This window comes from Silene latifolia, chromosome 9 (genome assembly GCF_048544455.1).
Source record: "Silene latifolia isolate original U9 population chromosome 9, ASM4854445v1, whole genome shotgun sequence".
In the NCBI taxonomy this organism is placed as follows: domain Eukaryota; kingdom Viridiplantae; phylum Streptophyta; class Magnoliopsida; order Caryophyllales; family Caryophyllaceae; genus Silene; species Silene latifolia.
The window spans coordinates 140,691,273-140,704,070 of record NC_133534.1 but is presented as its reverse complement, the minus strand read 5'-3'; the positions used below and the strand labels follow the sequence as shown (position 1 = coordinate 140,704,070).

Genomic DNA, 12,798 nt, shown 5'->3' with positions numbered 1-12,798 from the left:
AGATTATTGACTCCAAAACATATATTCTCGAGTTCATAAAAAAATTTTTGAGCAAAATTCAACATAAAATTCTATACTTGACATCATAAATGAGATAGAAGGTGACTAATATCATGAGTCACACAAACTATGCAATTAATTGATAAAATTCGAAGGGATAAAGATTCAAACACAATCAAATTGGAAAATAAGAGGAAAGAAAACCTCAATTACGTAGTGAAATCAGTCGAATTAAGGAATTCAAATAGGGAAAAACTTGAATTCGGGAAACAACCAATCAACAATGATGTTTACAAGCAAAATGATCTTAAATGAATGAATAAAGAGATAAAATAAGGCAATAATGCGATTTTAGCGAAATTCACAACCCAGAAATTGGCACTCGGTCGAGTGCTGAGTCCACTCGGTAATGTGCCTTATCCACTTGGCCGAGTAACACACTTCCAGAAAGTTTTCAAGTTTCTGGACATGGCCCACTTGGTCGAGTGATAGGGTTCACTCGGTCGAGTGACTTGTGCTCGGCCGGGTACTAGCTCGCACTCGGTTCGGTGCCCCTCTATGGTTTGCAATTCCCGACTAACGAATACCATTTTATATTAATGACTAATCCACTAACAAACATTACTAATCACACTTTAACCATATTATTAGTGAAATTGAAACATATACGGTATTAAAATGCCTAAAGATTGGCACATTCTCACATGATAAGACACACCATATCATAAATAATGATATAACGCAAGAAACCGATCAATTAGTTATAGCACACACGGAATCACGCCACATTTTACATATTATCATACATTAAATGGACCAAAATATGATGTAAGATACTTAACTATAATCAAAACTACATGTAATCACGCAACATTTCAATTGAGTAAGTAAATCATGCAAGATGGTAAACAAAATTCATATCACGCATATAATCATGCAACATTTTACTTCACGTTTCCCGACTCATAACCACCCACGTAGTGATCAACCAAAATAATAGGATCTAGTCTTGAAATGAGGGATCTTACTCACCCAAAACTGACCTCCTATTGCACTCAAGTCAGGTTCATTTTATTAGACACTCCTAAATTCATTTTGGTTCATTGGTTTAGGTTCCAAAATCGTCGTTCTGATACCACTTTGTAACACCCCAACTATCCGGCCAAGATAATTGGAGCGTTACCATCTCGGTTTCCCCAGGTAGTGTTTCAAAACTGCAATAAAAGAACGTTTTATAAATAAACATAATGTTTAGTGAATTACATAAACGTAAATAAATGAATAAAGATGTCATGTACTTTCTTATCTATTCCAAAGGCCTCCAAGGTGCTTACCGACGTACACTTGGTTGGGGCCATCCTCCTAGTGGCTAGGACCTTAAAATTACTCCGGTGATCCTCACTCCCAAAGGCTATCGACGGGTAGCCCGAGAGGGTGATAGCGGGCGTGCCTCTTGTTTAGGTTGGCGGGCATTCCTTCCACGGCCGGTCCTAATGTTCCTAACATGCTACAAGAGAAAATCACACACAAGATATGAAATTGGAAAGGTAAGAATTTGAAGCCAATTTTGGATATGAATGAAAATTTTCTCTACTTCTCAAAGTGGTGGATGACAAATAAAAGGAATTCCCAATATAGTTCTCTTTGTATTTTAACCAACATTTCAAAATTTTCTCATCTTACAAATTCTTTTCCGGAAATTGAAATTCTTGTGGTATAATGATGCGGGAGCATTGCTCGATAGTGAGAATGAAGTTCTTCGTAGTCGAAATGCAACCCAAATAATAGATGGATTCAAGTTTGGCTCGAGTTATTTGACGATGTTGAAATGGGCTGGCACCGAAGAGGCGTGAGCTGAAAACACGGTTGCTAAATAACCGAATACCAGGCTTGTGTTCGGATATTGGCAGCTGGTATTAGATTTTATTAGTTATTAATTTATCTTCAAATAAAAGATATTATTCTTAGCTTATTATCTAAGATAAGTTAGAAATAGAGATAATATCGGATTTTATTTAGTTGTTATTTGATTCTTATCTTTTTCCCCAAGATAGCTTGGAGGAGGAGTTAGTATAAATAGGGCGTCATGTAAACCCTATTTTTCAGATTATGAGTTTTAATAAAAGTTTACATTTGTGAGCTAACCGTAATTAATCTTGCGAGATTGTTAGTTTTCAGTTCATCCTTGTGAGGTTGAAAGTTATAGTAGATTGAGTTATAACCTTGAGAGGTTAGAACGAGATCCACTATCCTATCCAGTTACTTTGTTCTAATTCACGCATATCATTCAATCCAATTCTTCGCTCCCGATCAATTACACGAAAATCCACATACAAACATCCTAGTAATTCTTTAGTTTCAAGATTTTCAATCCGTTTTAATTATAATTCTGCTGCAATTTTTACAAACCCTAATTCGTTCGTTCAAAACCTACGAATTCTATATCAAATTGGTTATCAGAGCCTAGGTTTTTGATTTATTTTCTAATAAATCAGTCTTGGGAAGTCATGGCTATTAGAGATGATGTCGAATATTGCGACGGTACAACAAAACCATGGAAGGACGACAAGGATGCGATGAGAGCAGAAATTGGCCAGATCTTATATATTGTAAAGAACATAGCGACGGTGTTGGCTAAGAAGCAGAAGAAGAAAAATGGTGATGCATCCAGCACCGAGGGTGAGTCCGACGAAGAAAGGCCGAAGGGGAATAAGAAGAAAAAAAACGATGATGATAAAGGCCTTAAACTCGACATACCCAAGTTTGATGGAGATCTAGATGCTGAAAAGTTTCTGGATTGGATTCGTCAAGCAGAGAGGATATTGGATTACAAAGACTACGATGAGAGTAACCAATTTAAGTTTGCTACTTTTAAATTAACCAAGTATGTGTCTTTGTGGTACGAAAATCTGAAAAAACAACGAAAAAGGGATAGAAAACCTAAAATCGAGACTTGGGAAAAATTGAAGAAGCATTTGATGAAACGGTTTATGCCTAGAGACTATGAGCAGGACAACTATTTGAAGCCGACATCTTTAGCACAAGAGGGCTTGAACGTTGCTGATTATGTGAAAGAATTTGAGAAGTTGAGCATTGATTGCGATTTGGAAGAGAAAGAAGAATTGAGGACATCACGATTTATTCGAGGCCTCAATCCAACGCTTCAACAACGGGTTTGTAGGTTGGCTCTTAAATTCGAGAAGCAAGATAAGGGCAAGAAATCCTATTCTCGTGATTATTCAAAGGGTTCGAGTTCTTATTCGATACCAACAGCTACCACATCTAGTAGCAAGGAGACACGAAAAGAAGACCCAAAAGACAAGGGCAAGGTTACGGCGGTTGAAACAAAGGATGCGAGATTGAGGAGGTGTTTGAAGTGCCAGGTATATGGACACATTGCCAACGAATGTCCGCAAAGGAGAGCCCTAACGAATCAAGAATTGGTGGACTTAGTTCCGAACTTTGTACTCCCCGAACCAGAATGGAGTTCAGTTGTGCAAGAAGAGGAAAATAGCGATGGAGAGGTACATATTATTGATCCTTATAGTGATGAGGAGAAGAAGGTGTTGGTAATCCGAAGTCTCCACACCGAGGCTGCTCACGTTGAAGAGGAGCAAAGGGAACGATTGTTTCACTCTCGTTGTAAGGTAAACAATCAGCTTTGCAATCTTATTGTTGATAGCGGTTCTTACACTAATGTCGTATCTAGGGAACTCGTTGACAATCTGAATTTGCCTACTAAAAATCACCCTAAACCGTATAAATTGCATTGGCTTAATGGGAATAACGGGATCTTAGTTAAGAAACAGGCCTTAGTTTCTTTGAAATTAGGACCATATGAAGATGAAATATTATCTGACGTGATTCCAATGAATGCTTGTCATATATTGTTGGGAAGGCCATGGCAATTTGATCGTAGGGTTGAGCATGACGGCAGGGGTAACGTTTATATTGTGTCCAAGGGGAAATCTAAGTATTAGCTTACACCCTTGTCACCGAGTAAACGAAATAAACCCGCTGCAAAAGAGAGCTTGTTTTTAGAAGCAAGTGCAGTAGAGGAGGTCCTCGCTCAAGGAGAACGAGCATATGTGCTGGTTGTCCAAGACTTGGAGTCCGTTGGTGAGAGTAACCACCAAGGAGTGCAGGGGTTACTTGACGAGTTCATGGATGTATTTCCCGAGGAGTTACCATATGGGTTACCTCCATTGCGGGGAATTGAACATCGCATTGACTTGATTCCCGGAGCTGCTTTGCCTAATAAACCAGCTTATCGGTGTAATCCCGAGGAAGCTAATGAATTACAAAGGCAAGTACAGGAACTAATTGATCGTGGGTATGTACAAGAGAGCTTAAGTCCATGTGCGGTACCAGTGTTATTAGTGCTAAAAAAGGAGGGAACTTGGCGAATGTGTATTGACAGTAGGGCGGTGAACAACATTACAATCAAATACCTCCTTCCTATGCCAAGGCTTGATGATATGTTAGACGAACTTTCTGGTTCATGTGTTTTCTCTAAACTGGATTTAAGGAGTGGTTATCATCAAATGAGGATTCGATAGGGAGATGAATGGAAAACCACTTTTAAATGAAACAAGGGTTATATGAATGGCTCGTAATGCCATTTGGTCTATGTAATGCTCCTAGCTCGTTTACGAGGCTTATGAATTAAGTGTTAAGGCCTTTCCTTAACAAGTTCGTGGTTGTATATCTCGATGACATTCTGATTTATAGCAAAAATGAAGAAGAGCACAAGCAACATCTTAGGGCTGTATTCGAAGTTATGCGAAAACAGAAACTATTTGGCAAGCTTGAGAAGTGTACGTTTATGGTGCCGAGTGTAGTGTTTCTTGGTTATAATGTTGGTAAAGAGGGTGTGAGTATGGACCTATCCACGGTCGACGCAATTCAGGCATGGCCGATTCCTAAATCGACTACAGAGGTGCGAAGTTTCCATGGATTAACATCATTCTATAGGCGATTCATTCAAGGGTTCAGTTCCATCATGGCCCCAATTACAGAACTGACCAAGAAAGGGGAGTTCGTGTGGACTACTAGCGCCCAAAAGGCGTTTGAAGAAGTAATTAGTAAGTTGTGTTCCGGACCTAGTTTAGCACTTTCTGATTTCGACAAGTTGTTTGAGGTCGAATGTGATGCGAGTGGCGTTGGAATTGGCGCTGTATTGGTACAAGAGAAAAGGCCGATTGCATATTTCAGTGAGACGCTAGGTGGAGCAAGGTTGAACTACTCAACTTACGACAAAGAGTTCTATGCCATTATGAGAGCATTGGATCATTGGAGTCACTATTTGCGACCTAAGCCTTTTGTATTACATTCTGATCATGAGGCGTTGAAACATATACATGGGCAGCAAAAGTTGAACCTAAGGCATGCTAAATGGGTCGAATTTTTATAGTCTTTTACATTCTCATCAAAGTATAAGATGAGAAGTTCGAATGTTGTAGCTGATGCACTTTCCAGGAGGCATTGTTTGTTGGTTAAGCTTGATGCAAGATTGTTGGGTTTTGAGCATATTAAGGAGTTGTACAAGGCTGATCCGTCTTTTGCTAAAGAGTTGATTGAGCCTACCGGAGCTTATACCTTGCAAGATGGGTTTTTATTCAAGGGAAATCGACTTTGCATTCCACAAAGTTCGATTTAGGAAGTACTTGTTCGTGAAGCACATGGAGGAGCATTAGCTGGTCACTTTGGTTCTAATAAAACTTACGACATTGTAAGTGAACATTTTTATTGGCCAAAGATGATTAAGGATGTTCAAGAAATCGTGGCTAAGTGTGTCGTGTGTCAAAAAGCGAAGACTTCGTTTGCTAAATGGCTGTACATGCCATTACCAGTTCCGAAACAGACTTGGAGCGAGGTGAGTATGGATTTTATACTCGGGTTGCCTAGAACTCAGCGTGGTAAAGACTCGATAATGGTTGTTGTTGATCGGTTTTTGAAGATGGCTCATTTAATTCCTTGTCATAAAACCGATGATGCTACTAATGTTGCTGATCTGTATTACAAAGAAGTGGTTTGTCTACATGGAATTCCACCTACCATTGTATCGGATCGAGATGTAAAATTTCTTAGTTATTTCTGGAAAACGTTATGACGTTTGATGGGAACTAAGTTACTTTTCAGTACTTCTCACCATCCACAAACAGATGGTCAGACGGAAGTAACTAATCACACTCTTGGAAGTCTATTGAGAGGATTAGTTAGCAAGAGTACAAAGGACTGGGATGTTAAACTCACACATGCCGAGTTTGCCTACAATCGAACTCCATCTGTTACTACTGGGAGAGCTCCATTCGAAATTGTGTACGGATTCAATCTATTTCTTCCTATTGACTTGGTTCCAATCCCAAAGAAAGATATCATGAGTTTCAAAGCAAAAGATAGGCAAACGACATTTCTTCGTACTTGTGAGCAGGTGAGAGCACAAATTGAGAAGGCGAATGCAAGGTATAAGGAGAAAGCAAATAAGTATTGCAAACAGCCCGTGTTTAAGGTAGGTGATCTTGTGTGGCTACACTTGAGGAAAGAACGATTTCCATCAAAGCGGAAGAATAAGCTTATGCCGAGAGCTGATGGTCCGTTCAAGGTTTTGGAATGTTATGGTTCAACTGCTTATAAGCTTGAGTTACCAAGCGAATATGGAAGTGTGAGTGCTACTTTCAACGTGGGAGACTTGTCACCGTATCTGGATGATGACAATTTGAGGCCAAATTTTCAAAAAGAAGGAGAGAATGATGCAGGAGCATTGCTCGATAGTGAAAATGAAGTTCTTATTAGTCGAAATGCAGCCCAAACAATTGATGGATTCAAGTTTGGCTCGAGTTGTGTGACGATGTTGAAATGGCCTGGCACCGAAAAGGCGTGGGCTGAAAACACGGTTGCTAAATAACCAAATACCAGGCTTGTGTTCGGATATTGGCAGCTGGTATTAGATTTTATTAGTTATTAATTTATCTTCAAATAAAAGATATTATTCTTAGCTTATTATCTAAGATAAGTTAGAGATAGAGATAATATCAGATTTTATTTAGTTGTTATTTGATTCTTATCTTTTTCCCCAAGATAGCTTGGAGGAGGAGTTAGTATAAATAGGGCGTCATGTAAACCCTATTTTTCAGATTATGAGTTTTAATAAAAGTTTACATTTGTGAGCTAACCGTAATTAATCTTGCGAGATTGTTAGTTTTATGTTCATCCTTGAGAGGTTGAAAGTTATAGTAGATTGAGTTATAACCTTGCGAGGTTAGAATGAGATCCACTATCCTATCCCGTTACTTTGTTCTAATTCACGCATATCATTCAATCCAATTCTTCGCTCCCGATCAATTACACGAAAATCCACATACAAACATCCTAATAATTCTTTAGTTTCAAGATTTTCAATCCGTTTTAATTATAATTCTGCTGCAATTTTTACAAACCCTAATTCGTTCGTTCAAAACCTATGAATTCTATATCAAATTGGTTATCAGAGCCTAGGTTTTTGATTTATTTTCTAATAAATCAGTCTTGGGAAGTCATGGCTATTGGAGATGATGTCGAATATTGCGATGGTACAACAAAACCATGGAAGGACGACATGGATGCAATGAGAGCAAAAATTGGCCAGATCTCATATATTGTAAAGAACATAGCGACGGTGTTGGCTAAGAAGCAGAAGAAGAAAAATGGTGATGCATCCAGCACCGAGGGTGAGTCCGACGAAGAAAGGACGAAGGGGAATAAGAAGAACAAAAACGATGATTATAAAGGCCTTAAAATCGACATACCCAAGTTTGATGGAGATCTAGATGCTGAAAAGTTTCTGGATTGGATTCGTCAAGCAGAGAGGATATTGGATTACAAAGACTACGATGAGCGTAAGCAATTTAAGGTTGCTACTTTAAAAGTAACCAAATATGCATCTTTGTGGTACAAAAATATGAAAAAAACAACGAAAAAGGGACAGAAAACCTAAAATCGAGACTTGGGAAAAATTGAAGAAGCATTTGATGAAACGGTTTCTGCCTAGAGACTATGAGCAGGACAATTATTTGAAGCCAACATATTTAGCACAAGAGGGCTTGAACGTTGCTGATTATGTGAAAGAATTTGAGAAGTTGAGCATTGATTGCGATTTGGAAGAGAAAGAAGAATTAAGGACATCACGATTTATTCGAGGCCTCAATCCAACGCTTCAACAACGGGTGGAAATCTAGAATTACGATGGATTTGACGATGTTTGCAGGTTGGCTCTTAAATTCAAGAAGCAAGATAAGGGCAAGAAATCCTATTCTCGTGATTATTCAAAGGGTTCGAGTTCTTATTCGAAACCAGCAGCTACCACGTCTAGTAGCAAGGAGACACGAAAAGAAGACCCAAAAGACAAGGGCAAGGTTACGCCGGTTGAAACAAAGGATGCGAGATTGAGGAGGTGTTTCAAGTGCCAGGGATATGGACACATTGCCAACAAATGTCCGCAAAAGCGAGCCCTAACGATTCAATTGATGGACTTAGTTCCGAACTTTGTACTCCCTGAACCAGAATCGAGTTCAGTTGTGCAAGAAGAGGAATATAGCGATGGAGAGGTACATATTGTTGATCCTTATAGTGATGAGGAGATGAAGGTGTTGGTAATCCGAAGTCTCCACACCGAGGCTGCTCACGTTGAGGAGGAGCAAAGGGAACGATTGTTTCACTCTCGTTGTAAGGTAAACAATCAGCTTTGCAATCTTATTGTTGATAGCGGTTCTTGCACTAATGTCGTATCTAGGGAACTTGTTGACAATCTGAAATTGCCTACTAAAAATCACCCTAAACCGTATAAATTGCATTGGTTTAATGGGAATAACGGGATCTTAGTTAAGAAACATGCCTTAGTTTCTTTGAAATTAGAACCATATGAAGATGAAATATTATATGACGTGATTCCAACGAATGCTTGTCATATATTTTTGGGAAGGCAGTGGCAATTGATCGTAGGGTTGAGCATGACGGCAGGGGTAACGTTTATATTGTGTCCAAGGGGAAATCTAAGTATCATCTTACACCCTTGTCACCGAGTAAACGAAATAAACCCGCTGCAAAAGAGAGCTTGTTTTTAGAAGCAAGTGCAGTAGAGGAGGTCCTCGCTCAAGGAGAACGAGCATATGTGCTGGTTGTCCGAGACTTGGAGTCTGTTGGTGAGAGTAACCGCCAAGGAGTGCAGGGGTTACTTGACGAGTTCATAGATGTTTTTCCCGAGGAGTTACCATATGGGTTACCTCCATTGCGGTAAATTGAACATCGCATTGACTTGATTCCCGGAGCTGCTTTGCCTAATAAACCAGGTTATCGGTGTAATCCCGAGGAAGCTAAAGAATTACAAAGGTAAGTACAGGAACTAATTGATCGTGGGTATGTACAAGAGAGCTTGAGTCCATGTGCGGTACCAGCGTTATTAGTGCCAAAAAAGGAGGGAACTTGGTGAATGTGTATTGACAATAGGGCGGTGAACAACATTACAATCAAATACCGCTTTTCTATGCCAAGGCTTGATGATATGTTAGACAAACTTTCTGGTTCGTGTGTTTTCTCTAAACTAGATTTAAGGAGTGGTTATCATCAAATGAGGATTCGAGAGGGAGATAAATGGAAAACCGCTTTTAAAATAAAACAAGGGTTATATGAATGGCTCGTAATGCCATTTGGTCTATGTAATGCTCCTAGCTCGTTTATGAGGCTTATGAATTAAGTGTTAAGGCCTTTCCTTAACAAGTTCGTGGTTGTATATCTCGATGACATTCTCATTTATAGCAAAAATGAAGAAGAGCACAAGCAACATCTTAGGGCTGTATTCGAAGTTATGCGAAAACAGAAACTATTTGGCAAGCTTGAGAAGTGCACGTTTATGGTGCCGAGTGTAGTGTTTCTTGGTTATATTGTTGGTAAAGATGGTGTGAGTATGGACCTATCCAAGGTCGACGCAATTCAGGCAGGGCCGGTTCCTAAATCGACTATAGAGGTGCGAAGTTTCCATGGATTAACATCATTCTATAGGCAATTCATTCAAGGGTTCAGTTCTATCATGGCCCCACTTACAGAAATGACCAATAAAGGGGAGTTCGTGTGGACTACTAGCACCCAAAAGGCGTTTGAAGAAGAAAAAAGTAAGTTGTGTTCCGGACCTATTTTAGCACTTCCCGATTTCGACAAGTTGTTTGAGGTCGAATGTGATGCGAGTGGCGTTGGAATTGGCGTTGTATTGGTACAAGAGAAAAGGCCGATTGCATATTTCAGTGAGAAGCTAGGTGGAGCAAGGTTGAACTACTCAACTTACGACAAAGATTTCTATGCCATTGTGAGAGCATTGGATCATTGGAGTCGCTATTTGCGACCTAAGCCTTTTGTATTACATTCTGATCATGAGGCGTTGAAACATATACATGGGCAACAAAAGTTGACCCAAGGCATGATAAATGGGTCGAATTTTTACAGTCTTTTACATTCTCATCAAAGTATAAGACGGGAAGTTCGAATGTTGTAGCTGATGCACTTTGCAGGAGGTATTGTTTGTTGGTTTAGCTCGATGCAAGATAGTTGGGTTTCGAGCATATTAAGGAGTTGTACAAGGCTGATCCGTCTTTTGCTAAAGAGTTGATTGAGCCTACCGGAGCTTATACCTTGCAAGATGGGTTTTTATTCAAGGGAAATCGACTTTGCATTCCACAAAGTTCGATTTAGGAACTACTTGTTCGTGAAGCACATGGAGGAGCAATAGCTGGTCACTTTGGTTCTAATAAAACTTACGACATTGTAAGTGAACATTTTTATTGGCCAAAGATGATTAAGGATGTTCAAGAAACCGTGGCTAAGTGTGTCGTGTGTCAAACAGCGAAGAGTTCGTTTGCTAAAGGGTTGTACACGCCATTACCAATTCTGAAACAGCCTTAGAGCAAGGTGAGTATGGATTTTATACTCGGGTTACCTAGAACTCAGCGTAATAAAGACTCGATAATGGTTGTTGTTGATCGGTTTTTGAAGATGGCTCATTTCATTCCTTGTCATAACACCGATGATGCTACTAATGTTGCTGATCTGTATTACAAAGAAGTGGTTCGTCTACATGGAATTCCACTTACCATTGTATCAGATCGAGATGTAAAGTTTCTTAGTTATTTCTGGAAAACGTTATGGCGTTTGATGGGAACTAAGTTACTTTTCAGTACTTCTCACCATCCACAAACAGATGGTCGGACGGAAGTAACTAATCGCACTCTTGGAAGTTTATTGAGAGGATTAGTTAGCAAGAGTACAAAGGATTGGGATGTTAAACTCGCACATGCCGAGTTTGCTTACAATCGAACTCCATCTGTTACTACTGGGAGAGCTCCATTCGAAATTGTGTACGGATTCAATCCATTTCTGCCTATTGACTTGGTTCCAATCCCAAAGAAAGATATTATGAGTTTCGAAGCAAAAGATAGGCAAGCGACATTTCTTCGTACTTGTGAGCAGGTGAGAGCTCAAATTGAGAAGGCGAATGCAAGGTATAAGGAGAAAACAAATAAGCATCGCAAACAGCCCGTGTTTAAGGTAGGAGATCTTGTGTGGCTACACTTGAGGAAAGAACGATTTCTATCAAAGCGGAAGAATAAGCTTATGTCGAGAGCTGATGGTCCGTTCAAGGTTTTGGAATTTTATGATTCAAATGCCTATAAGCTTGAGTTACCAAGCGAATATGGAAGTGTGAGTGCTACTTTCAACGTGGGAGACTTGTCACCGTATCTGGATGACGACAATTTGAGGCCAAATTTTCAAAAAGAAGGAGAGAATGATGCGGGAGCATTGCTTGATAGTGAAAATGAAGTTCTTATTAGTCGAAATGCAGCCCAAATAATAGATGGATTCAAGTTTGGCTCGAGTTCTGTGACGATGTTGAAATGGGCTGGCACCGAAGAGGTGTGGGCTGAAAACACGGTTGCTAATTAACCGAATACCAGGCTTGTGTTCGGATATTGGCAGCTGGTATTAGATTTTATTAGTTATTAATTTATCTTCAAATAAAAGATATTATTCTTAGCTTATTATCTAAGATAAGTTAGAGATAGAGATAATATCAGATTTTATTTAGTTGTTATTTGATTCTTATCTTTTTCCCCAAGATAGCTTGGAGGAGGAGTTAGTATAAATAGGGTCTCATGTAAACCCTATTTTTCAGATTATGAGTTTTAATAAAAGTTTACATTTATGAACTAACCCTAATTAAAACTTCCGACTCCTCCACAGATTATTTGAATTGTAACACCCCGTATTTTATTTGAATATTTTATTATAAAAGTATTTTATTTAAATAATTATTTTGAAGTGTATTAATATATTTTGGAAATATTTATATTTATCGTCTTTGTTCTCTATTTTATTATTTCGTGTTTCGGACTACTTTTGATTGATTTAAAATGTCCGTGCACGATTTTAATATTTTAATTAAATAACTACTTTTCTATTATAAGGCCTCCTTGCGTTTTAATATGGTCCAATCCGTTTTGTAATCAGGTAATCCATTGTATGAGCTAATGGAGCCAAAGCCCATTAATTAATCCCCTTATAAATAGAATTTAACCTAGCAAGCAACTAGGTCAATCAATTTGTTTGGTGCGTGAGATTATTGCCGCACGCCTCTCTCCTCCTTTTCTCTCTTTATTCTTCTTTTCTCCCTTTAACTCCATTGTTGAATATATTTTCTTCTTCCAAACCCATACACAAATTATATTTTCACAATCCTTGCTCTTATCTTTACAACATATTTTTCTCCAAATATTT

The 12,798-nt window shown here is 38.9% G+C and overlaps 1 protein-coding gene across 1 annotated transcript; it reads left to right on the top strand.

Annotated features, from left to right (window-relative positions):
- Positions 1-2,507: 2,507 nt before the first annotated feature.
- Positions 2,508-5,413, top strand: LOC141601669 (uncharacterized). Its single transcript, XM_074421963.1, has 3 exons — positions 2,508-3,939; positions 4,042-4,333; positions 4,732-5,413. The coding sequence occupies exons 1-3, from the start codon at positions 2,508-2,510 to the stop codon at positions 5,411-5,413; spliced, it is 2,406 nt and encodes an 801-aa protein (XP_074278064.1).
- The last annotated feature ends 7,385 nt before the right edge of the window (positions 5,414-12,798 follow it).

Excerpts from the sequence above, each read along its gene's own strand:
- LOC141601669 (XM_074421963.1), top strand. The coding sequence starts at position 2,508 with ATGGCTATTAGAGATGATGTCGAATATTGCGACGGTACAACAAAACCA. Across the intron at positions 3,940-4,041 it reads GGTTGAGCATGACGGCAGGG|AAGCAAGTGCAGTAGAGGAG; the intron begins GTAACGTTTATA and ends GCTTGTTTTTAG. Across the intron at positions 4,334-4,731 it reads CAGGAACTAATTGATCGTGG|CAAAAATGAAGAAGAGCACA; the intron begins GTATGTACAAGA and ends TCTGATTTATAG.